The sequence below is a fragment of the Alligator sinensis genome, unplaced genomic scaffold, assembly GCF_000455745.1.
Source record: "Alligator sinensis unplaced genomic scaffold, ASM45574v1 scaffold352_1, whole genome shotgun sequence".
Lineage (NCBI taxonomy): Eukaryota > Metazoa > Chordata > Crocodylia > Alligatoridae > Alligator > Alligator sinensis.
Genome location: NW_005842223.1, coordinates 977,858 through 1,004,693, shown reverse-complemented (window position 1 = coordinate 1,004,693; position 26,836 = coordinate 977,858). Strand labels below are relative to the sequence as shown.

General features: G+C 40.9%; 1 protein-coding gene across 33 annotated transcripts in view; it reads right to left on the bottom strand.

The window, feature by feature from the left end:
- The window catches only part of MICAL2 (microtubule associated monooxygenase, calponin and LIM domain containing 2), a 210,124-nt gene that overhangs the window by 137,252 nt on the left and 46,036 nt on the right, over positions 1–26,836 (bottom strand). For all 33 annotated transcript variants that reach the window (XM_025208170.1, XM_025208169.1, XM_025208175.1 and 30 more), the window contains exons 3-7: positions 10,566–10,773; positions 7,571–7,687; positions 6,641–6,742; positions 3,024–3,179; positions 2,060–2,160 (exon numbers count right to left, since the gene is read on the bottom strand). In XM_025208170.1, the coding sequence (XP_025063955.1) occupies positions 2,060–2,160; positions 3,024–3,179; positions 6,641–6,742; positions 7,571–7,687; positions 10,566–10,773 (684 nt within the window). The remainder of the gene's footprint in view (positions 1–2,059; positions 2,161–3,023; positions 3,180–6,640; positions 6,743–7,570; positions 7,688–10,565; positions 10,774–26,836) is intronic.

Sequence of the window (26,836 nt, the reverse complement as noted above, 5' to 3'; positions counted from 1 at the left end):
GAAAGTCACAGGCACAGCATGTGGCACACAGTTCAATCAGCCAGTCTAGTATCTCAGCTCCAGCCTTCTGGCTAAGGAAGGTGTTTACCTTGTTAGTCTATGAAATGCTTTACATACAGGCAACCAAACAAGTCCATCCCCAACTATGGTTTCTGTTTATAAAAGTAGTAAGGGCAAGGTGCTAAAAAGTTAGATTCATCCTGATGGTCATGGTAGCATTTTAGATTGAAGCCAAAATATATATAGAGAAAAAAATCCAAATGTTACGTTGACATCCAAGGAGCAGTCCATGTCACAGCCCTTGATGTCATTTTGTTTCATCTTATTCTGGTCTGAACACTTCTCCAAAACAGGAATAAAAGACATATTGGTTTGAGAGTGGGTGACAGCCATGAAGGGAATGCTGCTCAGTGTGGGAGTCATGTGGACAGCTTCTACCCTCCACCACGGTGAAGTTGCTTTCAAGAGCTCATCAGAAAACTAGTCTTCAAAAAAGGGGGGGCATGCCCCTCCCCAAATTGCCTGTATGGTGGGGAGCCATTTCCATTTTTCGCCATCAGCCCCTTGAAGACTCCACCAATCATTTTATAGGATTAAAGTCATCCTTACTTGTGGTGGTTTGTTTTCTCCAACAGTAGAAATAATCCTTAAAAATCCCTCCCATAAAGTGAGAAGTGATTCATCCCACTAGGTCCTACCCCTTAAAAGTTGTAGACATAGCACATCAAAAAAGACGTCCCAGTGCTAACATCTTCAGCCACTCCTAAAACTTTTCCCCAAGATTCTTTGTCAAACAGCCCTCTCTTTCAGCCCCGCTGGCCTCTCTGCTCTTTCCAGCAGGGATTCATCAGGTTCTCCATCCAGGGGTTGTTTCTTCTCAGCCCTGGGCTAGTCAGTGGGTCTCCTTGGTGATCAACCATTCCCAGCCCACAGACAAGCTCCTTGACTAACACACTGGCTTTTAAATCTCTCCAACCCTCCAGCCAGATTTAGCAGAAGTCAGTAGTCAAAACCCTATGTTACTATTCTGTTGCTAGTCTTCTGACTTTCTAGCACTAGTTCTCAATAGGGGGAAGTCAGCAAGCCAACCTTTCAGCTGCTCTCTGTCCTCAGCCTTCTTTATCCCTCCAGCCCTGGCTCTGTGACTCAAAAAGGTCCACAAGCCAAACTGCCTGCTCTTCCAACTCTTAGCCATCTCTACAATACTCCTGCATCTGCCTCATAATACTCTCATCCGGTAATTTTGTCTTCCTGCCCACCCCTCCCAAAACCTGTCCCACCTTATTTCTGCCTCTTTTTTCTCCATTTATTAGAAGCTAGTTCCATCCCATCCTCCTGCACCTGCTCTGACCTACACTTGCTTCCTCACAGGCAAAATAAGCGTTGATTCAATGTGGCAACTATGTCACATTAAAATAACCTGCAGGCCAAACAAGTTTGAGAGTCCTCATGCCAGTACTCATTTTCATCCTAAGAAAACCCTGTCTCTTGCTATAATAGTTTTGTAATCTTTCCAGGAAAATTCATTTTTTGCCCAATGAAAGAGACATTGAAGAGGATTGATTTTCAGAAAGTGTCAAGTATTCACCTTCTTGAAAATGCATGCTTTGTAGATGTCTCAGTTTTGACATCCAAAAATTAGTAGTTACTTTGGAAGTTTTGGCCAACTTTATTATTACCCAATTTAGACAACTGAACAGACAACATCAATGGCTTTATTAAACTTACAAAGATTCACCCAATTTGGTCCCTAGTTATTGAGGCTTTTTATCTTTAGTGAGGTCAATGCTGGCACAGCTGATGACTCTTTCAGGTTCACTCATGGTCACATTTCACCCAGTTTTTTAAATTACAAATTCAAATAGCATTTTCAGTTCTCTTGCACATGTAGAACACCATCTAAGTGAGTCGTACTTTAATCACAAAGTGATCAGGCTAGTCAATTTACACCTTCTGTAACACGAATAAATATTTATTCAGCTTCTCTTATGTATTTTTAAACCAAATTCATAAAAATCAATAAATACAGTAAAAGGTTTTGTCTGGCATGTATACATACGTTAATAATGACTCCTTTGTCCAGAAGACTCTGTTTTTTTGCAGTCATTACAAAATAGTGAGTGCTATCTTTATAGTAAACAATATTCTCCAGATCAATTCCTGAAAAGAAAACATTAGTGAATATCAGAAGACTCCTGTGAATTCATAGCACCTGATGAAGTAGGCTGTCACCTACAAAAGCTTACGATTCCCTGAATCAGTTCTGAGGTGCCACCCTACCTTGCTCCAGCAACCTCACAAAAATTTAAACCCAAGCATGATCAAGTCCATAGCTAATTAAAAACAATTGTTTTAAATAAATAATTAACAATGTTAATTTAAAAAAGACTAATATGGGAATGCCTCTTAAGCCAGATATGTGCACTCATGTGGTGCATCACTCAATTTGAATGCAGTTCAATTCTTGGTCTGTCTGTCCGTCTCATGGATGATGTTTCAATTCAAGACAGACCGTTTAAATATTTTTAGTGAATTCCTTTAAAGCAAATATATGAAAATTATACTAATTGGACCACAACACCTGCAAGAAAGAGGGCCATATTTCATGAAAACATCTAATCCAATACATTCAAAACGAACTGTATCCTATTTCACGGAAATCTCCGGGCACCGAAACTGTTCTCCCTCAAAAAGTTATCATTGGTTTCAAACATATTTTTACAGTTGAGAAGAATGCAAACACTAGAAGAGACATGCTGTGGCAACATTCATGTTAAAAATATCCCACTGTATCAAAAATAGATGCCTCCCTCCCCAAGGCTTTGAAATCAGCAGAATTTCATCACCATATTTTACTCAATTATTTTAATTGATGTTTTGGTGTCAAAAGAATAGCCCTACAAAAAATGTTTCTCAATTGTATATTTCATTTGGTAGTGCATGGCGACACAGGGAAGTGGCATGTAGCGTGGGGGGAGGGGGGGGGGGGGGGGGGGCGGTAACTAGGGGAAGGAAGGACCCACCCGTCTCCTCTTTAAGATCCTGGAAGAATTTTTGATTGAAGATGAAAGCAACACCACTAATTTCCTCTACCTTGGCTTCTGCAGTGGTGTTTCTGTTTATAAAATTTGCAGTGATAGCTATAGCCAGTTTTCCACGGAACTCCTTTCTTCTAAAACCTGAAGACCAAGGAAAATAATTAAAAACATTGCAAAATTTCAGCACATGAGCTGAAGATAAAGACCTACATGGCAGCTCTCTTTCCTTCCTGACCAAATTCCATCCCCAACACATGGGAAGCAGACTCCTTATTAGCAAAATCCCATTAAACCAGTATATTCTTATTCTTAAAAAAATCTGCCAATCAAGGGGATTACATAGTACTGAAGATATGTACAGTTTGCTAACAGGTTGGCATTTTATGGGCAAGGCTTTACCACTTATGGATGTTAGTTATTTCTCCAGGGAAAGGAGTCAAAGCAAATATGATGATTAGAAAAAGACTTAAAATAATCTGGCTCAAAACTGAGAGAAGCATTTGTAAAAGCTAACTGAGGATGCCTGCACATGAGCCAGGAGGCTGCTCCAATGCACTGTAATTCCAGCGCATTGGAGCAGACTCGATTAATCAAGTCTGCTGTGTCACAACCCAATGATTTCAGTGCCTCGGCACGATGGAATTTTCCTGCCACATGAGAGTCTCTTGCACAGCAAAAGTTTTCTGCTGCAACAGAAAACCCCAGTGCAAGAGAGTTCCCGCCATTCGCATGCAAATTTGTGTCCCGCTATTGGCCAGTTCTAAATTATTCCTACGTGGCGGCTAGTAATTGGCTTGCTGGCCATATAAAATTTTGTGCGACTTCCGCCCAAGTCGGAGAACTTTGAGCACGCTGCAGAGTGCCTCTAAAGATATCTGACTTGCGGCTGAGCTGATCGATAGCCTGATCGCCTATCGATTCTTCTCCCTGTCGCCGAGTGCAATCCTTCGACGTACACTTTCCCTGCCGGCTTAATTTGTGGACGGATTACCTGGCCTGAGCCTTGCCAGCTGGAGCAACTCGTGGAGTTGTTTAAGCGACCGGACCACCTGCGTCGCAGCTACTAGCAGCGTAAGTAAAGTTTTTGCAACCAATACGCTTTGTCTGCCTCTCCATTCACCAGCCCGCCCAAACGACCGAGCAATTTGTATATCACCTCGAGTCAGCTCCGGCCGGCCGAGACATGCTGGAGCATAGTAATTACTGCGCTCCAGCCAGGCTCTGCATCTCATGTGTATTAGTGTCCCCATTCTTCAAAATGATGGTGGGGGCATTTTTATCTAAAGCTTGTTAAATGAGCTCTAGTTAAAGTTTCCCTGACGCCATTTTAGTGTGGGGGCGCTGATACACAAGAAGCTCCAGGCACTTTAATTAGAGCAGTTCTGTCCTCCCCCACCCCTGGAGCATATGTAAAATGCCCAACGTTTCAGTCATTTATACTCAACAATATGCAACTGATTTACTCAATAGTCTAAATCAGGGCTGTCCAACTTCCAAGTGGCTGGGGACCACAGGCATGCAGGCCACACACCCCTGGGTTGCCTGTTGTGTGAGTCACATGCCACACCATGCGAGTCCCCCTCCCCACCAGCATACCACATGACCCTCAATTTGCTGCACAATCGCCCCTCCCCAACTTTGCACCATGTGGTTCTCCAATGCAGTGCAAAATCCCTTCCTCCCAGCACCACTGCCTTACACAGGCCCTGACATCCTACATGAACCCCCAATGCACCCCGTGGCCTGATGCACGGACCTACAGCTCCTCGCAGGCCACCTGCATGTGTGGATGTGATATACAGTGTAGTTCTGCTAGGATACCAATCCCTGCCACATAGCAAGAGACTCCCTCTGCATTGCAGTGACACAAATGCCACTCAGGGTCTCCAGTTCCCCAAAGTACTCAACCACAGGCCGCCTCAGACCTGCAAGCCACATTGATGGGGTAAGTGGTGGAAGCTGGAGGAGGGAGTGGGGAGCCCAGGGACTATAGCAACAGCAGTGGAAGAGCAAAGGGGGGGGGGGTTAACCCCTTGCGGGGCACCTGCAACTGGTGGGCTGCCAGGTGTACAGCCATGCTAAATTATGCAACCTTAGACTCAGATCCAGCTAACATATATGCTGGGATACCTAAGTATCCCCATTGATATTGATAGGAATATTCTTATAGGTCAACTTGAGCATATGCATGTTTGAAGGACATGGGCCTTGCAAAATGCTTTAAGTCAAAAATCTGCAGAATTTATGACTTTTAGTTGAGGTAGAGTATCTTGCAGTCAGAAAACGCTACCCTATGGTAAATTTCTTTGTTTCTTGGCACTTTCTATGGGTACAAGTTTACTTGTAGTTTCCATCTTACCCTTTCTTTTCAACAGGTATAATGTGCAAGCATTATTTGGTTTTATACTAATGCCCTTAGTCTAACAAGATATTCCCCTCAAGTAGCTAAAGATTTTCCTAAAGCCATTTGTCAAGCTTGTTGCTAGTGTCTGTAATCTGCAACAATGTATACTTCTGGAGATTTTATTTTAACTTCAATAGACTTTATATTGGGATAAATAAGTGGCTAATTTTCTTATAGAGCGTTACAGGAAAATACCCATAAATATACTGATTTTTACAAAAATGGAAAAAAAAGCAGTACAAAACGTGAGACCAATAAAAATAGAAATCAGGGGCTTCGTGCACTGAAACTGATGTGAGCATAATTATCACTATAAGGAAAATATATAATTAAACAACAGGTTTGTTCATGTAATGTAAGAGCTGGTTAGCTAATGTCTCACTTAAAGGCAACTCAGTGGAGTGGAATTCTGCTTGATGACTGTAGTAGATGCAACAAGATCTACCTCCCCTTCCAGCTCTTTATTGCTTTTTTGGTTCTGTTACCAAAATGACTACTACTGAAATGACATCACCACCATCTGAGAGCAACTGCTCTGATGTGTTTATTAAATACCTGGCAGCTACTGTACGGTCATTATTTCAAGTACAGAGAGTTGATTTATGACACAATTACATGAAAAATGTGCAGTTCCTGACATGCTTTTGTCATTTGCCCTCAAATTAAACTAGCATGTTATTTAACATATGCTACAACAGTAGCTCATCAAGACAGCTAAAATGCATGATACAGGCAGCCTGCAGAATCAGGAATGAAGTTAAGCATTGTATTTAATGGACCACATCTGGAAATACTATAATAAAGGCAGGGAACATCCCATAAAATCAATTTCCATCATCACAGACACAGATTTTTATTGAACTGAGGGTTAATCTGTTGGTTCCACCTTTTCTTACCTCTTAGGTTCCCAATTGTACTTTAAGGCAATTGTTAATCTTAAGAATGCGGGATACAAGAATTTTTGTGGGCGATTATCTTATGGGACAAACCACATAGTTGGGTGGGGACATAGACAAACTTTTGAGTACCACCCTACCTTCCTCGGGGTAAAGCCATACCTGAAAGCTTAGCAGAGTCCTTCCCAATTATTTAGATGGTCCAATAAAGGATATTACCCACAAAAATCCTTGCCCCTCATTTTTGGTCCATCATGGTTACATCACCCCCACCACAGTCCCAACAATATATTTTCACCTACCTTCTAATGTGTTCCTGCGGCCATCTGCCCCAATAATAACATCAAATTCAAATTCTGACAGAGGATGATCCACTGGAAGAAATTCAGCGCGCCAACCTATCTCTAAAAGAAACAAAAAGGCGACAACATTTATTCAGCCACTGAATGGCAGAAGCAGCATTTTTAGATTGTGAAAGAAGGCAATTACACTAAATAGTCTATTTTGCTCTCAAGCTGGGAGAAATTCTGCCCTTACATGGGTAGATGCAACTTTGGCTGAAGTCAAAGCTGTGTGCAGTTCTCAGTTGCAAAAAAGGAACCCCCTATATTTGGGTGAATTAAAGCACTGAAGTGGCTCTGGGACCAGCCCTACAAACACTTAGCAAAAATCCTTTTGTACCTGACACGAGTAGCTGCACTATAAACCCAGCAGGACATATCAAATATAAGTATTTGCACGATTGGCCCTGGTAACTTTTTATCCTTTTAAATTAAATTAAACTGAGCACATTCACATTAAGCTACCACAAAGAAGAGCAAAATCCAATCTAGCCAAAAAACTGCATTTCTCAAGAAAGACACTTCACTTACAATAATGCAAACAATATAATATTTGTTTTTATAAAATAAATATATCTGACTCTCTACAAAACCTCAGAACATAGACCAGCAGGCACAAGAGGAAATATTACTTTTCTGGCCGGAATGTTTTGTGTTTTTTTTTTAAATACCAGTGTATTGACATAGTGACTTTTATCACGCTTATTATTCTGATATACTGTATCTGGCTTTCATATGCAGGACAAAAAAAAGTCCCTTGGATGGCCTAAGAAATTATTTCACACAATTCCCCTGATAACACAGTTATTTCATACAATACAAGTTCTTCAGCGAGATACGTGTATTTGCTTCTAAAATAACTTATTTCAAATTATAAAAAGACTCTCATACTTTGGTTTTCTTGATCTTCAGGAGGTTCCAGAACTTTCACAAACTCTAAATTTACATGGATTTCAACCCCCAGCATAAGTGCTACTTTGAACAGGATAAGCTGAAGCTGCCAAATACCTGCAAATAATAATAGACAGACATCACTCTGGAAGATGTAACAGCATTTTTTTCATTATTATTAAACTGAACTTAAGTAGCCCTTACAGGCCTCCATTACAGATCAGAAATGCATGTTGTGCCATGAACCAAGCCATAACACAACATGTTTTCAGAGTTTTTTCGCATCTGGAAGATTTGGTTAACCTTCTTCAGTCTCAGTGACTGGAACAAAGTAAGGCCTCCCTACCTCAATATATTATACTCAAAATCTACATTAACAGACTTTCAGTTTGAAAACCCAACCACTCAAAAAAGAATATGCCAAAACAAAAGGTTGCTTGCACACTCTTAAATCAGTCTCTTTGCACATATGCACTATACTTTCACATTTTATAGTACCTTTTCCACAGAGCACCATGCCTTATTCAGACAGGTCATACCCATTCTGGAGATTAATTAGGCTTACACAGTAAGTCATCTGTTATTTATTCTCTGCTGATTTGTTGGAAGGTGTGTAGTGAATGCAAGAGAATAGATGGCCTCCAGGTTGGGGCATTTCCTGGGAAAATAGGTATTTCCTCCTCTGTACAGAGTTGTTAAATGCACAACAAGCCACAATTTTCATAAGTGGTTAATAATGTTTTTCTAGGGTTTTTTCGTACATGAAGGGAGACCCTAGAATACAATCTGCTGATCAATCTTATTGTAACTAACAACTATGAGATCCATGGTTTAACATATAAAAAGGTCCTAGGCAGCCCAAACTGGTCACATATAATTAACAGATATTTCTGGTCTTGCTCTCTGTATTCAGTTCCCCTCCCCTCAATGGAAATAGTATCCGTGCATCTTAAGCGAGCATTGTGAAAATAAATAAATGTAATCCATTCATACCAGAGGTACATGAAGCAATTAACAGTTCTGTTCTCACAGTAAGGTTTGAATAGTATGCAGTAAATCAGATAGTCTGTTGTGCGTTGAACAAAATACTGAGTAGCAGATCAGAGGTGTAGTAGAACATGTAGTATGTGATCATATAATCAAAGATGATATAATACATATACAGAAGGACTTGAACAAAGTTGAAGTTATTCCTGAGATTTCCTCATTCTTGTCTGCTTGAATTCCTAAGTGTAATAACTTTCTTTTAAAATAGCTTTTTTTTAAAAACCTAAAAAAAAATTGTGTGCAGAAAACTGACATTTTCTTGTGTACTACCTGCCCTCATAGAAGATGCATTGTTTTGGGAAGGCAGAATAAAGAGAACAAGATTTTTCTAGTATCTTGCCTATCCCAGTAGGGTCTCACCATGGCTGAACATTGGCCACATGCAGGACTCTGACAGTTACACTGTTAGGAAGGACAAGGGAAGCTACGCTGAGAAGGACTCCTGCATGCAACTGGGAAGAGAGGCAGAGCCCCCAGAAGCCATTCCAGCATCCCTATGTCTCCATTCAAGCATGAAAATCAATTTTCTACCTTAAAACATGCGCCCAATATTGGATGGCTAATTTGGAGTGGGAGAGGGAGATGCGTGTGGTATGCAAGTAAATATGGTAACCGAAAAAGCAGAAGTTCCATCATTTGGCATCACACAGATGTGCACATATCAGCCAGATTGAAATCTTCAAATCTCCTAAATATGCCTCTGCCACAGACAGAGCAAATGATAACACTAATAGTTTATAATCCTTTATGTTGACTGGGACTAGATAAGGATGAGACATATTGCAATTGCATGTCACTGGTATTGGCTGACAGCAGAGGAAGAGAGACACACATGATGCTTTGGTTTAACCTCAAACCCTAAGGAGAAAGTGTGAGCAAGGGGGCATGGACTGTCCTACCTACTCTCTCAAAACCTGACCTCTTTTGGCCCCATACCATCTTTCATCTTCTCCCATTCTTGTTTCTCCCACCTCCTACGGCGCTATCCCCGTCCCACTCTTCTTACCTAGCTAGTCCCAGCATTCTATTCATTACTCAGGCTTCTCAACCTAGTTCCATTCTCTTTGCCCAGTCCTTCCCATAAGCCCACTGCCCTTTCATGTCTGGATCATGTCCCTTCTGCATTTGATTCAAGCAGCTTCCTATTACTCTCTGCATGGAACTGAGTGTAATTTGAGCCTCTGTAGCTACTGGTGGTACCTACAACCCTACTACAATAAAAGAGTTTGGAAGTATATTGGGTTTCCATAATATTTTTGATTTACTATGCTTTGTCTCCTTGATCCTTCCTTGTTTGCTTGTCTTTTTTGGAATGCATGGGCCAGATCCTATTCCACCTATTAGGCACTTAAGTGGACTTAGGCATCTAAAATGTGATCCTATTTCACCTTGCTCAAGTCTTTGTGGGGAAAATTGGGTGGGGTCCTTCTCCTATGTGCCACTTTTTGTGAGTTAGTCTTAAGACTAAGATAATGGCATATGGCAAAAGTAAGAGTGTTAATTGTTTTTCAGAGACTTGAGCAGGGCAGAATAGGATCACATTTAGGTGCTTAACAGGTGGAATAGGATATGACCCATAACCTTTTCCTGTCACATAAGATACCTGCATGCATTGAACTTGGTAGACTAAGCAACAAAAGCAATCACACAACTGTATAAAATTCTATGATTTTTAGAAGACACTCAAAAAGGCAATAAAATCCTCCTATATTGATCTTGAACAGGAATGAAAAGTCAACTCAAAGTTTTCATTAATGTTCAAGACAGATATTGGCATTTTGCCAAACCAGAAGTGCTTGAATGTGTTTTATTTTTGTTTTATGTACATTCAGGACAGGTGAATTTTCAACTCGTGAGTCTAGGAAATCTGATGATCTTCCCAAAGCATGCCTTCTTGAGAGAAAGTGCCTAATAGAACTGTGTATTTTATGTAATCATTCATACTTACTGATATGATCAATAGAGCCTGCACAAAATTTTCCATAAAATTTTTTTGCTCCTAGACCCCGGAGGTCATGGATTGTATAAGGCCACAGATGCAGAACATTGTTTCTTGAAAAAGTGTCCCTCTTCTCCACAACTACAACTTTGGCTCCCAGGAAGGCAAGTTCTATGGCAGTCCTCAAACCACATGGGCCACCTCCAACAATCAAACACTGAGGGAGAGAAGAAGGATTTTAAACATTAAGTTTGGGCATTCAAGTAGGAATCCATGGGCATGCAAGTAGAAATCCATGTAAAATAAACATTAACTGCTAGCTGAAGGCACTGTGCAAAACTACAGCTAATCAAATAACCCCAGAAAAGTTCAAGTGAATTTTTTGACAAACACCACACTCAATCATTGAATTTTCCTTGGTAAAACCGTAAAATCACTTGATAGGTAGAAAACTGGACAAATGTGCTTGTCTCATACATAAAAGTGCCCGCCAGAGAAAAACTGATTAAAATACCATATATGATGCTTTTAACATGTTTGATTTACATTTCATATTTATTTCAATTTTATTTGCAACAGGCAATACTAAAGCTAAGCAGTAGAATTGGGTAATGACGAATCTTTGGTGTTGGAGCATATTTGTCAGGAAGAATATGAAAATATTTTTGCATGCCTCAGATTAGACCCAAACCCACAGATTTAAAGTAATCCAGTTCTCCTACAGCATTAGTGTATGACTATCCTATGACAAACATTAGTTATACTTTCCTATAGCCCGGCCAGTATGTTGAATGCAACAGACTAGATCATCAGCTGCTGTAAATCAGCACAGCTCCAGCAAATCATTAGATCCACCCTGACGTACAGTAGCTAAGGACTTGGCTTGTTCTACTTTAACACAGTGTTCAACATACTCAGTAAGAACTGGAGGGTAAGCTCATAAGGTCATATGTAGGCATCTCAAGGTGAGATTTCACAAATGCTAAATCCCAAATCTCTACTAAGCACGGAATTCAGTTTTGGCCTGATAACTAAAAATTTCCATGAACCAGAAAGTTGTAGATACTATAGAGGTTGATTAGAAACAGTCCTTTTTACCTTGATAAAACAAAACACTTAAAATTATATAAGTAGTAAATCACTTTAGGTAGAAAATTTAGTCTGCTGTTTGATGAAGTGTGCATGACCTAATTCAGAGAGTTCTGGTTATGAGGTAGATGTTGTCCTGTGCTACAAATACAATTCCATTATCTCACAATCAAAACATGATCCTTTGGTTTTCTCTCACATAGCTAGACGGTGATCGCAGTTCCAAAGTAAGGACTTACAATCAACTATATTTAGTTTACAATAAGTCTGGTTATAAAAATTAAATAAAATTATATTTCTTCTTCATATAAGTAAGATTATTTATTAATTTGGGTCTGTTCATGTGTTTTAACATCTCATCTGGCACTGGCCTTTGTATAAACTAATGATAAAAGAGTTAAATTATCTCTTTTCCTTAAATGAAAAATTATGTAACATTCTAAGAAATTCAAAAGAGAGTAGAATTTTCACTGAATTAATATGTTACCTTGATTTTTAAGTGAACAGTTTGTAATCTCCAGATAAAGTATCATTAGCAAAAACTGAATAGTTACATTACATATTTCCCAGGCTTGCTTACTCTTAAAATATATTTAGCTTGTACTTTCAGAGTAACCTGTCACACTATATTAAATATTAAGAAAACATCAACAGACCTTATTATATAAAAAGGAAGAAAATCCAGTACAGATGTTATTGGGATTGAAGGGCAGGACTATAAGCAGAGACTGGGTCAGTTCCTTCCTGCACATACTTGTCATGATTAACATGAGAACTCCAAGTTCTGACAAGTAAGTGAATTTATTTACAGCTAAACAGTCTTCCAGTAATGTTTAGCAAACTGCTTAGATGCATTTTACAAATACAGACCATACATGGTTTGATTATTCTCCTGGCAAACAAGAAATATAATATATAAATAAATGTAATTTTAAAAAGCAGTCTTTTGAGATTTAGTCATAGTGATTCTTGCCAAGTAATAAAACCCCACACAAAGCATTGAGTTACTCATGGTACTTGAAGCAGACAGCACACAACAGTTTTAAAAAGGATTCTACCTCCCATTGACAAAATGTCTTCCAACATTGTTGGAGACAGTGAAAAATAACTGTATTTTAGCCACCATCCATGGTTACCAACTATAAACATATTTATCTTTGTGTCTCAGTTACATATTCTTTGATTTATTGGCAAAGTTTTTTTTCCACTAATGTATAAGCTTACTCCTCCTAGCAGTTTATCATCCCTTCCAGAAACTGCTGGAACAAAATACAGCATTAATATATTGCAAAAATAAATCCTGCCATGTCCAGAATTCTACCTTTATTAAGTAATGAAAGTAGCAACATGCAGGATGCAGAAGGGGGCCTTAATGTTTATATATGAAGCTGCAAAGAGAGAAACAGTACAATAATCATTCTAGGAAGGAGGATGAAGCTCTTGGGTCTATATTCCATCTACTATTAAGCTAATCTTTTGGCTTCCAACTGTCTATATTCAGAATGAAATTAACTTATCTCTGCTTTTGGTCACATAAAACCATATTTTTCATGGTGCTTGATGCAACACAAAAGAGTATGGTAATACTGACCTCCAAACTCTAGTAACTAGTATCATGAAAGTCAAGGGAGCTCTGGCAGATCGCTACCAGTTATGGCCTACTTGACTTGACTGAGGCAGGATCACAGTCTCTCAAAGTATGAAGACGACCACACTCTTTAAATATCCTCTGTCAGTTGATCAAAACAAATAATTAAAAATGACCTTGGAGACTGCCCCTCTTCCTTTTTTTTTTTTGCAAGTGGTAGAGAAGTATGTGTTAAGAACATTACAGGGGTTAAGGGAAAAAAAGGCTTGTAAAAAAGGACTAAAGGATAACTCAAAAAGAGTAAAATTATCACTACATTTCTGTATCATACGAATTAAGAATCAGAACTGCATCCATTTACACCTCTGATAAAGATGATAAACTATTATTTATATTCTGCCACACAGGTACAGTTTTATTGATCATTTAGAGAAAGGCAAGCTCTTGCCAATGAAACATTTACATATCTTATGTCACTGGATGTAATGGGCCTACTTTTAAAGACTGTTTCCAGAGTGAGGCCCTAAAATAAAATGAGAACACAACAAGAGGAAACAAGAATACAATAAGAAAAAGTAAATGAGGGAATGGGCAATATAGTTATTTAGCATTTGGCAGGCTAATACATTGTGTATTGACAATACTACTAAATAGGGTTTTGTCCTTTATCTGGATATTCCTTTTGCATATATGCTACACCTTTCACTGTACATCTAAATGTACTCAAAATATTGGACAGATGGAGAAAATGAGGTATGGATAAGTTAAATGAACTGATCAAATGAAATGGGGAACCCATGACTGAGCCATACAATTTTGATATGGCTTAAAATTCCTACTTAAGAGTCCTGTCACCAACAGGCTGCCAAGGTAAGGTAGAAAGGTTTGGTCATCTTGCACGGTGCCAGCAGACCTCCCTGAACAGGAGCTGCTGTAAGTGAACTTAAGGGCACCCTTTGTTGGCCTTTGGCAGGAATGGAAGCCAGAACAGAAGGTATTTCTGTTATGTACTCATTTTGATTCTTCTGATGTAAGATTGTGTTTGTTGGGGGGAGGGGAAGAATGCATCTATTTTTGGGGACAGCCACAAATCTCCTGCAGGAGAGAGCTTTGTGGACTTGAGAGGGAAAGTGGTGGGGAGAGATTTCTCCTGGTGTGAGGCAGGGGAGTGGAAGTGAGTGGGAATGGAGTCAGGTGGGGCAGGGTAAGTGTGAAGAGGTTTTCTATACCTACATATGAATGGGGATCAACAAAAACAGTACCACCACACAGATGATAAATAATGGATTACACACACACACACACACACACACACACACACACACACACACACCTCTAAGTCACACTGCTTTGTCCTCCAACTAACATACTTGCTCATCTCTCTCTAACTGGATTACTTTTTAGTAGAGTTATTGATTTTCATGTTCAATTTAATCTAGGTTAATTGCAATTACTTTTCTTTGTAATTCTGTCCTGAATATGGATGATAGTAATCAGGTTATTGCTACAACACTCAATTCATAATGCAAATTACTAGTAATGAACCTATGAGTTAATTTTAAATTTTTACACTGAAGTACAGGAAACCCTCGCTATTCGCAGATTTGGCATTCACGGTTTTGAATACTCGTGGTGCTGCGCCAACCCACGCTCTCTCCCCACTGGCAGCGTGATGACACTGTGACAGCGCCAGCAGCATCTGTGGGAACTCTGTGCTTGCCGCCGCCGGGCTCCTGCCGCCACTGCCAGCACAGCTGCCAGCCGCTGGGGGCACACGCCATTCATGACGCAGTACAGTATGTATTCGTGGATTTCGCCATTCGTGGAGATCTCTAGAGCGTATCCCCCGTGAATGGCAAGGGTCTCCTGTAACTGTAACTTTACTGATTATAAAAATCTTAAGTGATTTAATGCCATTTCATTAACTGATCATTCAGACTGACCTAATGAGAAATGTAAGACCCTACTGCTGTTTTTTCTCCGTTTAAATGATAAAATATAATTAGACAAATCTGACTAAATTGTTTTAGACATTCAATACACTAAACGGTAAAAACCTGCACATCTAATACATCTTAGATGCTTCAATTATTAATTGAGCAAATACTATGTTTCTATGGTACCTACAAAAAGCACCATATTTTTTGTGAAGTGTAGTCTGTTGCTGTAGAAATGTAAACACAGAAAGTAATAAACTCTATTTCACTTTAAAGATGTAGAACACAATGTGTTCTGGTCAATCTTTCATGGTTTCCAACTAAAACTGAGACATAAGAAAGCTTCACCTCCTGAAATGCTCTATACTTTTGTAGTTTTGTTGAGTCGTGATAGTTTGGCTGTCTTTGAATGAGGCTGTAACAGGCCTGTCTCCTTAAGCTGCAGCTGTGAGGGGGCTACTGATATGCAGGGATCCTGGTTTTCTCGGATTTAAAGAGGTAATTCCAGATCCACATTTTTTCATGATTAAAATGAAACACCGCTATACATATATCTATATACTAGTGACGTTTCGTTTTAATCATGGAAAAATGTGGATTTGGGGTTACTTTTTTAAATCTGAAAATGAAGGATTTTTTTAAAATCAGGGAAAACCAGGATCCCTGCTATGGGAATGGTTCACTGGTGGCTTAAAAACTGCAGAGAGAAGAGCAGCATAGCAGTGACATGTGAGGCAATAGTTGCAAGCCAGAGACAAGCAATGGGCTGGACCATTTGCTGCATGCACGGCTGTATTAAGGTCAGAGCCACAGGGTTTGAAATATGGTGGGGCTTGCAGGGGCTGATCCCCCCCATAAGAGACGAGAGTCCCCCCGTAAGCCCACCCATAAGAGACAAGAGTCCCCCCATAAGAGATTAGAGCCCCCCACCATAAGGGATGAGAGGCCCTGGCTTGCCCCATGCCTTTCTAAGCAGCTCAGCCAGTGGTGGCTCTTCTGGCTTCCACCTCCCCAGTGTCCAAGACAGGACCACAGGAGTTTGTTTGCTTGTTCTGCTTAAGAACTCCATTTTATTTGCATAGACCGCCCAAGAAACTCCTCAGAGAGCAAAGCCCACTTGGAGAAGCTGGCAGAAAAAACAACCTGCTTACAGGAGGCCCACTGAAGGAAACAACCGCCAAGTTGCCTTCATCCAGGCAGTATGGAAATGCAGCACCCAGCTAATTTCTTTTGCATACTTCCATAACGTACAATATAATTGCCATAAACTCATCAAGCCAAATTAAAGTATAAGTTAGCTTTGCAAACCCAGAATGATTGTGTTTCCATACTCGACTAGGGCTGTGCAAAGCTTCGGTTCCCAATTCAATTCGGTGGAAATTCAACCTGATTCAGTGGCCAAATCTCCAAATCCGAATAGAATCAGGACACCTTTTAATCTCTCCGAATTGAATCAGAACCTTTTGAATCAATTTGGAGAGATTCAGAAAGATTTGGTGATTCGGATATAGACACAGGTTTAAATCGTTTTTCTACATACCTCAAGGTACCAGGTGGCTCGTGAATGCTGAGATGCTGGGGTGGATGGAGTGTCCCACAGAAGTGGGAGCCAGTGATTGGCAGCAGGCCCAGAACTGGACCAGAAGCGCTTCCGGTCCACTTCCAGGTCCACCAGGGACTGCACTGGGGTGGGTCCCCCACACCCCTCTGGCTTGGTGACTGGTGCCTCCTGGGTCTGGGGGTGCCCCCATGGCTGATCGTCAAGCCAGGAGGGCCCCCCACATGCTCGGCAGCAGACCCAGAAGTAGACTGGAAGTACTTCTGGTGCACTTCCAGGTTGGCCACTCAGCATGCAGGGGGCCCCCCCTGCGCTCCTGCGGGATGCTCTATCCACCCCAGCATCTCAGCATTCATGAACCGCGCTGGTACCTTGAGATATATAGAAAAAACCGTTTAAAGCCATGTTTATGGCCGAATCACTTATTTTCCAAATCAGCATTGAATCTTCAGATTCAGATTCGGCCGAATCGAATTGGGGACAGTGTTCTGAATCAATGAACTGAATCTCTGTCCTCGATTCAGGCTGAATCCAAATCCAAATTGAATACGGCCCATTTCACATACCCCTACTCTTGATAGACATGACTTTTCAACAGTAATCCCCTGTGCAGATTACTCATATTGGGGGACAGGGATACTAGAAGCAAGGAAAAGTATGAAGAGAGCAGGACAGACTGGAAGAGGCTGGGCTGCAAGCATTTATTATGAAATCTGAAAACCTTAGGGCCCAACGGGCAAATACTACTCTGGAAATGCTTTACACCGCTTAATGTATCAAGAACTGTCAGGCGAAGAATCCATTGGTTTTGAGGGAATTGAGAATAGGTTTTAAAATCTTTGCATTTCTTGTGTTTGATTCCTCAAAAAATATTTTAAAGAGAGTGAGAATGAGAACATGTGACTAAAATTGAAGGAGAGAATTATCTGATCTGGTGACAGAAATCCTGCTTGCTTACTTCAGCCATTTGAACACTGTGATCTATTTATTAACCATGATTTAGAAAAAAAATCCTGTACATTTGCTAACCTCAGATGATCTACTCCTCACAAATAGAATAGAAAAATCAGTGACTGTATTTAACACCACCATTTTGCACAGTTCAATGTGTAATTTATTTTAAGTGCCGTGTTCATCCCTTGCTTGTAAGGTCCTGACACAAAAGAAAAAAGAAAAGGAATAGTAGAGAATATGGAAATATGATATCTATCCTGTAATGTTACAAGAAGAAAATAATTGACTTTCGCTTTATTTATTTATATGTACACACACATTTGTGGTGAAGAGGAGAACTGAACAGAAGCTGGATAAATTAAGGCAGCTCATTACTTCTCACACAAACACAACTCTCCATCTTCAGGATCAAGACATTTCCATTTACAAGTGGAAAGCAGCAAGAGCTAAGAAAACATCAGCTTGACACCTATCAGTGTACAAGTTAAGCAATAAATAAAAGACTGGGGTGAGGGAGGAATGAGAGAGAATGACCACTCAAAGAGGCACAAGACATCCATAAAAAAATTCTAGACATGCATGCAGAAAAGTATTTCAAATAAAATTGTCCTTAGAATTAAATAAGCTCCTTTCACTACATGTATAATAATGGCCCAAACCTGAGGGTAGAAATCAAAGCTTGAGGAAATGGGCTTTGCTCACAGGAATGATTCAAGCATTAAGTGGTAAAGCTATACACCCCCATAGACTCCTCCCAGTTTGGCACTAATGATCCGACTGAAAATGGGAGGCAGAGAAGACAGTTCTCCCTAGTGGCTCTGGCATCTATCTCTGGCCCGCTGCTGCAAGATAAAACTGTCTCCAACATTTTGCTTTGCAAGAAGCACAAAGTCAAACTGGGAGGGGCTGTAACAGAAGCAGCATGCCTCCATGGCTTTCTGCTGCAGCTACAGTTCAGCCCTGATGTGCCTCCTAAAAACAGAGGCACATGGGGATAACTCCACTATTCTAGATTCCTCCATTTCTGGAGATACCATGCAGGGTCAGACTGGGCCAAGCTGCAGCAAGAGCACATACCCCTCCCACAGGCACTGCCCAATCTGGCTCTGCAGGAGGTGCACAATGCAGTTCCACTTGGCCACGGAAACATTGGCAGTAACTGCACCACCCTTGTGGCCTGCCCCTCCCACCTCCTAGGCCTTGTATGTCCTTTTGCTCACCCTCCCATCCCCTCAGTGCTTCCCAAATACTGTGTGTGCAGCCTAGCACCTAGTCCCTTCTGGTTGGGAATCCCTGGACTCGGTCCCTTATAACCCCAGGGCTCAATATTAATAACACATTAATAATATAATTGTAATGTTTATATTATAATATTCATATTGTATCTCTATTAGGCTTGAAATGGGGTACCACTAAATTCTGAATAATTTTGGAGGAGTGCCTTGATTTGAAAAGGCTGAAAACCACTGCTGTAGATAATCTGGTTCAGGTAATTTAGCTTAGTTGGATGGATCCCCTAGCAATACTGCCAACTGACCACAATACCCTTCTACTACCCCAGACAACAAGATAGAAAATAAATGACACCTGCTAGATATTTTCATGGTGCACAGGCTGCAAGTAAGTGACTGTTGTGTTGGTGTGGAACAAGAAATCTACTTCCTTAATCTATTTTTGCACTTGCATAAAGGAACATGTTGAGGTACAAATTTGGGACTTAACTAGCACTGTCAATGTGTGCATGACTCTGGCATCTTTTGTTTTAACAAATATCTGTAAATACTCCAGTTTAGAGGCTATTAAAGATTACACAGAAACACAAATGTTAGTGAGGCTCTACTGACTGCAGCAGAATCAAGTCTTACATGGATTTGGGCAAATGTTTAGACAGATCACAAACAAGCATGATGCTACATGACATAACTGTGAACGGTGATAAAATGGATTCCTGATCCAGACAATGACCATTTCTCTGGAATTGTACCAAGAAAAAGCATCTGTATAAGCAGCTAAAGCAGAGAGAGAACAGAAGCATCAGTGGGAATTCTTCCCAATGCCATGGGGTTTGTTTTTTTTACTATATCTCTATATATAGATCTCCCTCTCTCTCTCCCGAGAGACAGAGAGAGAGAGAGAGAGAGAGAGAGAGAGAAATAGTGTTTGTGTGTAGATAGATAGATAGATCTATGAATCTATTAACTGTCATGTCCTACAGAGCACCAATGCTTTCCAATGCCATGGTGTCCTACAGAGCACCAATGCCATGGGGTTTTTTTTTACTTTATCCCCTGTAAGAAGAATTTTCATGAAAAGTATTTCTGGTTCTCTCTCTATATATAGACATATCTATAGATCTAATCTATATAACCAGAAATACTTTTCATGAAAATTCTTCTTACAGGGGAAAATGTACAAAAAAACCCCATGGCATTGGTGCTCTGTAGGACATGACAGTTAATAGATTCATAGATTGTAAGGCCAGAAGGGACCTTAGAAGATCATTGGGTCCAGCCCCCTGCACCAAGCAGGAAATATAACTGGGGTCAGATGACCCCAGGAAGGTGACTGTCTAGTCTCCTCTTGAAGATGTCCAGGGTAGGCGATTATACCACCTGTGGAGGGAGTTTATTCCACAGTCTGGACACCCTGACTGTAAAGAAGTTTTTCCTAATGTTGAGCCTGAATCGGTCTTCCAGGATTTTGTGGCCCTTCAGGTGGCCTGGTGAACAGTTGGTCACCGAGCCCTTGATATACTCCCCTCATGTAGGGGTAAGCTGCTACCAGCTCTGAGCTGCTCTGAGCCTTCTTTTCTTCAAGTTGAAGAGTCCCAGATCCCTCAGTCTTTCCTCGTATGGCTTGCCGTGTAAGAAGAATTTTCATGAAAAGTTATTTCTGGCAAAACATTTTATATATATATATATGAGTATATAAAGCTGAATGCTATAAACTGCATGCTTTCAGTTTCAATTTTAATGTTTAACCTCATTGCCAGTCCCAGAATATAAAAACACAGTCAAATAGGAAATGTCTCCTGGAATCAACAGGCTAGAACTACCAATGCTATTTTAACTGTAAGACACAATAGGAAAAATAATGACCATTTTAACTAGAATCCTAAATGTCATTTCAGCCAAAATAAGATATTTAAAATCAGGGATGTCAAACTCACCTGGGCACTCTGCACTCTGGGAAACCAGGAGGCAGGATTCAGGACCAGAGACCCAGAGCAGCAGCCAAAGACAGCCTACCTGCTCACTTGCTGGGATCACACAAGCTTTGTAGTGCTACAAATGAATGTATGCCCTAGGCTTAATATTGACCTCAAGCCTCCAGAAGAGAGAGGCTAATGAACAATCCAACATTGTCACCTACTTCCAAAATCACTCTGGTCAAAAAATGAGAGGGAGGGGGAGAAGGAGGAGGTTTATCAGATTAGAAGCAAGGAAGGAAGGAAGCCCATACCAAGGATTTAAAGTTCACAAATCTGTCTTAATACTGACAAGATGCTATCACTGTGCAGCAATTCCTTCAGCTATCATATTCACAGCTGAATCCTGTAGTTGTTGTATTTCAGAGCTGAACTTTCCATCTATATCACAGTGGAATCCATCCACAGGAATCTACTGAGTGCTTGTGAGCACAAATTTTAATTTATTTTCCAAAGGGAACTTGTTTTCATTGTCTTCTTTTGGTGCATAATGTCAGATTTGTAGCAGCAAAACACTAGTACATCCACTGAATTCATACATTAACTTGGTTCTTCATGGCAATTTTTAAAATAGTGTATCGATACTTCTGGGTAGATAATGGCATCACAGTTTCATTTTTTTCCCCTTGTACAATGTAAGCCTTGTTTAAAAAGCAAAAGTCCAAATATCCTTATATCAGGGGCGTGCAATAATCTCAGGCAGAGGACCGCTTACCAAGTTTAGGCAAACTGTCAAGGTGCTGCAATGTAGTCCCACCCCTTGACAGGTGCCCCATCCCCTGGTTGCCATCTTGTGATTGGACATCCTGCGCCCTAACTCCTGACCTTTGGCACCAGAAGGCCCTCCCTTGCCCCCAGAAATACTCTGTTCAGCAAGGGGTTTTGTCATCTCAGAATCAGAAAAATACCAAAAACCAAAATATCATATTCTAAAAATCAAACCTCTACAACATTCATGAATTTGATTTAAAAAAATATTTTGTCCTAATTTACATGTGTTTGTGTAGTGTACATAGAGGTGATTGCACAATAGCTTAAAATGAAGTCTTACTCTTGTATATTGTCGGGGGAGGGGGACCATGGACGGGTGGATATAGGTTTGGTGGGGGCTGTTGGTGTGTGTATATGTGGGGTATGGGGTTTGTGGGGAGATGTGTGTGGGGTGTGGGTGTTGGGGCCTGTGTGTATGGCAGTGCAAGGAGGGGTGCATGTGTATGGTAGGGTGTGCATGGTGGACTAGCCTGCGGGCAGGTAGGGAAGCAGTGAAAGATGCGGCAGGCAGAGGTTTCCGGTTGGGGGGGTGGGGTGGAGGGGGCCGGGCTGGCCTTGTTACTTAGTCCTGTAGGCTCTCCCTGGGTCCTACTGCCCCTATCTCCTGTCATCTTTGACAGGTAGCCAGGAGCAGATAAATATAAATTTTATAAAATTTTAGGGGCCCAGCTGGCTGGATAGAATGGCCTGGTGGGCTGGATCCAGCCTGCAGGCCGTATTTGGCCACCCCTGCCTTATATCCATGTTTTTCAAATTATATATATATTAGCATTAGACTTGTACACAAGGATTGATCATGGAAAACCCAAATGAAAAGAATAATTGTATGCAAGACACCAGGGCTAAGTACAGACAGTCAAAAAGCCCAAGGCGGAATTGATTCAATCTTTCTAGGTTAATTTAAGCTGTGTCCGTTGAACCAATAAGCAAGTGAACAGACATTCACTTTTGATTCTGGAAATGCAGCCACATGCCTGCAGTAGGCCAGGCCAGAAATCATGGGGAGTACTAGGTCATGCCTCATTGCTCAGCTGGAACAGACAGGTTGAACCAAGGCTAACCCACCCAGCCTGTGAAGGGTGGGGGGAGGGGATTTGCAGGAGAGGTGCAAAGCATCCTGGGATGCTGGGGGACTGAGAGTTAACTTGAATCTGGGACAGCAGTTCAATAAACCAACAACCTAAATCAGATACTACATCCATCCAGTTTTATCTTAAATCAGTTCTGGTCATTGTAAAAGTGTTTTATGTGCACTGAATTTCTGTTATACATTTGAACCTGTTTCCGATCACTTATACCAATTTGTGTGTAATTTCTGTCCCTAGCCCAAGAAACTATGCTCTGCTGCACACTGGCTGTAGGTTCCTTAATTATATGTGTTCAGTTTATAGAAAGTTAGAGACATTCCTGTTGTTTTCATATTTTCTTTGTTTAAAGCTAGCATACCAAAATTTGCTAACTTATATAATTTACTTGGGACTCTGGCTTCTTTTAGGAACTCTCTCATTACCTGTGTCATTATATATATTATACACACACACATATATAGGTGTGTCCCTTTACATTAAAGACTTGTAGCTTATAATTTACAATTTTTTTTGTAAAGTGGTAATTGGCAGACATCACAGAAGTTTTAGAGAACTGTCTCTAGAAATTTTTAAGTAACCATTGTCATACTCGTGATGAATACCTGAATATTTAAAAAACCCAGTTGGTCTAATAAAAAAATTCCAACCATTTAATTGGTCTATTAAAAGATGTACCTTTCGCAGACAAGGCTACCAGCTTCACTTCATAAATCTACTAGATACAAAATATCACAGATATTGGATTTATGACACATTACAACCTGCATGATATCCATCATACCACATCAGAAAGGAAGAGGTATGGACACAAGACATGATAGCTAAGTGGACTGTAAGTGGAACTCAGAATCTCCCATCTTTAAGAAAGGCTGTTATCAGTACAGACCAGATCAAGCACCTTTACCATTCAATTGATGCTCAGTGGCCTTATTTCAGTTTTGCATACCACAGCTACCACTTTATTAGTTAGCAACCTCGCTGACAGCATCAGTGACGGTATATACACTGAAAACGAAGTCTTCAGTTCCTAGCTGTGGTCTCTCCAACTCAGAATCTAAGTCCCACAGTGGACTAGCTGGGAAGGATCCATCCTGCTGTACAAAGGAGACAGCTAAAAGAGCTTAACCTGGGAATGGTTAACATTCCCCACAAGCTATTTAATTTAGGATTTTCAAACAAAATTGCAAATTTCAGATAAAGTTTTTTCAGAATGTAATGGGTTATAGTGAAAATGTTTCACATCACTGGCAGTATCTAATGCAGAAAGGGGTTACTAAAACAGGTTACATTTTATATAAATGTTTTTCCAAGTTTTAATTACTAAGGACATCAAGAGGTAACTTTGTCTATCCCATTTACCTGATGCTGGATCAACATACACAGGTCATAGCTTGACTGTCTAACCTGTTCTCAAAACCTCCAGTGACAGGGATTCCACAGACTTCACAGCTTAATTAGCATTACTGTTAGGAAGTTTTTCCAAATATCTAAACTTTAATTTCCCTCACTGATAAACCCATTATTTCTTTCCTTTCCTCAGTGGTTATAGTGAACAATTGAACACTAGCCTCTTTATAAGAGTCTTCAAATAAATAAAACAGTGTTATCATGCCCAACATTCTAGATTAAACAAGATCATTCCAACCTTTCCTAGTATGACATATTGTGCTCCTCTCAACTCTTTCCAAACTGTCTGCATCTTTCCTATGTTGCCTGAAACTGGATCTATTACTCTACCCAAGGCCTCACTAGCACTGAGTAGGTGGAAATACTTCCTGTTTCTCACATACAATATTCCTTTTAATACATCCCAGAAAGGCAGCTCCTTTTTTTGAAACAGAACTACACCGCTTACTCAGTTTATGGTCTGCTATAAACAGTAGAACCATTTTCACAGCACTGCTACCTAACCAGTGTTCCCCGTTCTGTGTTTGGGCATTAGATTTTTCTTTCTTAAGAGTAGCACTTTCAACTTGACTTTACTGAATGTCAGCCTCTTGATTTCAGAATGCTTTTCCAATCTGAATTCTAATGCTATCCTTCAAAGTGTTTGCCATATACTGTACACAAGTGGAATAAAGTATTCCCCTTCAATGAGCCACGTAGCTCAATTTCCCCCTGTTTTTGCCACATCAAGACATAACTCATTCCAGTGACATCTTGATGCCTGTTTGCTCCCTCTCTGTCCAGAAAGAGAAGTTTGAATTTGCAATGTTGCAAGCCACGAGAAACACAGGCTTCAAGTTGTCACTTTCTATGTACAGCATTTAGGCTAGGGACAGAATTACACCTAAATTGGTATAAGTGATCAGAAACTGGTTCATTTCTGTTACACAACAGAAGTTCAGTGCATATAAACTACTTTCAAAATGTTGAAACCAGTTTAAAATAAACCTGGATGGATATAGTATCAGGCTTAACTGTTTTAAGTTAAATTGGTTTATTGAACTTCTGTTCCAGACCCCCTCCAGATTCAAGTTAATTCTCAGTCCCCCAGCATCCCAGGATACTTTGCACCTCCCCCACAACCCTTCCCCCCATAGGGTGGGTGGGCTAGCTTTGGCCCAAGATTTTTGTTCCAGTGAAGCAGGAAGGCATGCTCTGGCACCCCCAAGCTTCTGACCTGGGCCACTGCAAGCATGTGCCTGCATTTCCAGAATCAAAAGTGAATGTCTGTTCACTTGCCTATAGGTTCAATCTATGCAGTTTAGATTAATTTGCAAACTTTGAATCAATTTAGCCTCAGGCTTCTTGACTGTCTGTATTTAGCCTTAAAGATCTGTTCTGCTATACCAACTATAACATTCCAGAAATGAATAAAGAAATTCCAGGAAAACTATTCTAGACCATTTTGCTTACAAGTTACCTATAGCAGCTGTTTAGCTGGTTCTGGTAAATAACAAGATGTACTAACTGCTGAAGAAGAATACGAAAATGGGTAAAAATTATTTTATATTATATATAAAATAATTTGTAAAAATTATGGGTAAAAATTATTTTATATTACATATAGAGTCCATCCATCTGTGTATCTGTCTGTCTGTCTGTAATGCTCTTGGGGGACATGGTTCCCAGCAGGGCCTGGCTCCAGCGAGTGCTGCATCAAGAATGCCCATCAAGCATGACAGGCGGGGTGGGCAGGGACGGAGTGCCACCACCCACCAACCTGGAGAACCACTGAATGAGTTTTGGTGAGCTGTTGTAGCCCCGGCCCTTGACAAGTGCACCACCCCTTTGTTGCCATCTTGGGACCAGAACTTCCACCCCCTAACCCTTGACTTTTGCTACTGAAGTTGCTCCCCTTGCCCTCGGAAGTACAGCTAGGGGGGAGGGGGCAGGTTGCCATCTTGGAACTGGAAAAAAAAAATCAAAATCATCTACTAAAAATCAAACATCTACTATAACATATTTTAATTTTATTTCAAAAAATATTTTGGCCTGATATATGTGCATTTCCATAGTGTATATAGAGGTGATTGCATAATATTTCAGAATAAACTCTTAACCTTGTATATTGTGTGTAGGGGGTATTTGGGGGAGTCTGTGTGGTGGGTGTGTTAGGTATGGTGAGGTTCACATGAAGAGACCCCCCCCCACATGCCCTCTCCATGACGCATAGCCCCTGCTGCTGGCAGTAGCAGCAGGGGGTGCATGATCATGGCCTGCGCAGGCAGAGCCCCCTAGTGATGCCTGGCTCCGGCCAGTTCTGTGAGCTACATGTGGCAGCAGGGAGTGTAGCTAGGTCACTGGCTCCATCATGCAGGGCTCCCCCATGTCTCATGTGAAGCTCTCAGGACTGAGCCAGAGCTTTACGCTGTGCGGGGGGAGTGCCACATGATGAAGCCAGAGGCCCGATCCTGTTCCCTGCTGCCATGCGCAGCTCACGGGACTCTGCTGGGAAGCAGGCAGTGAAGTTGAGTCAGCTTGGCTCCGCTACACGGGGCTCCCCGCCACTTCCAGCGGAGTCCCTGGAGCTGCACAGGGTAGCAGGGTGCAGGAAAAGCCTCCAACTCCATTGCACAGGGCTTCCCCTTGCTGGCACACTAGTCCCAGGAGCTGCACATGAGCTGTGGGGAGCCCCATGCAA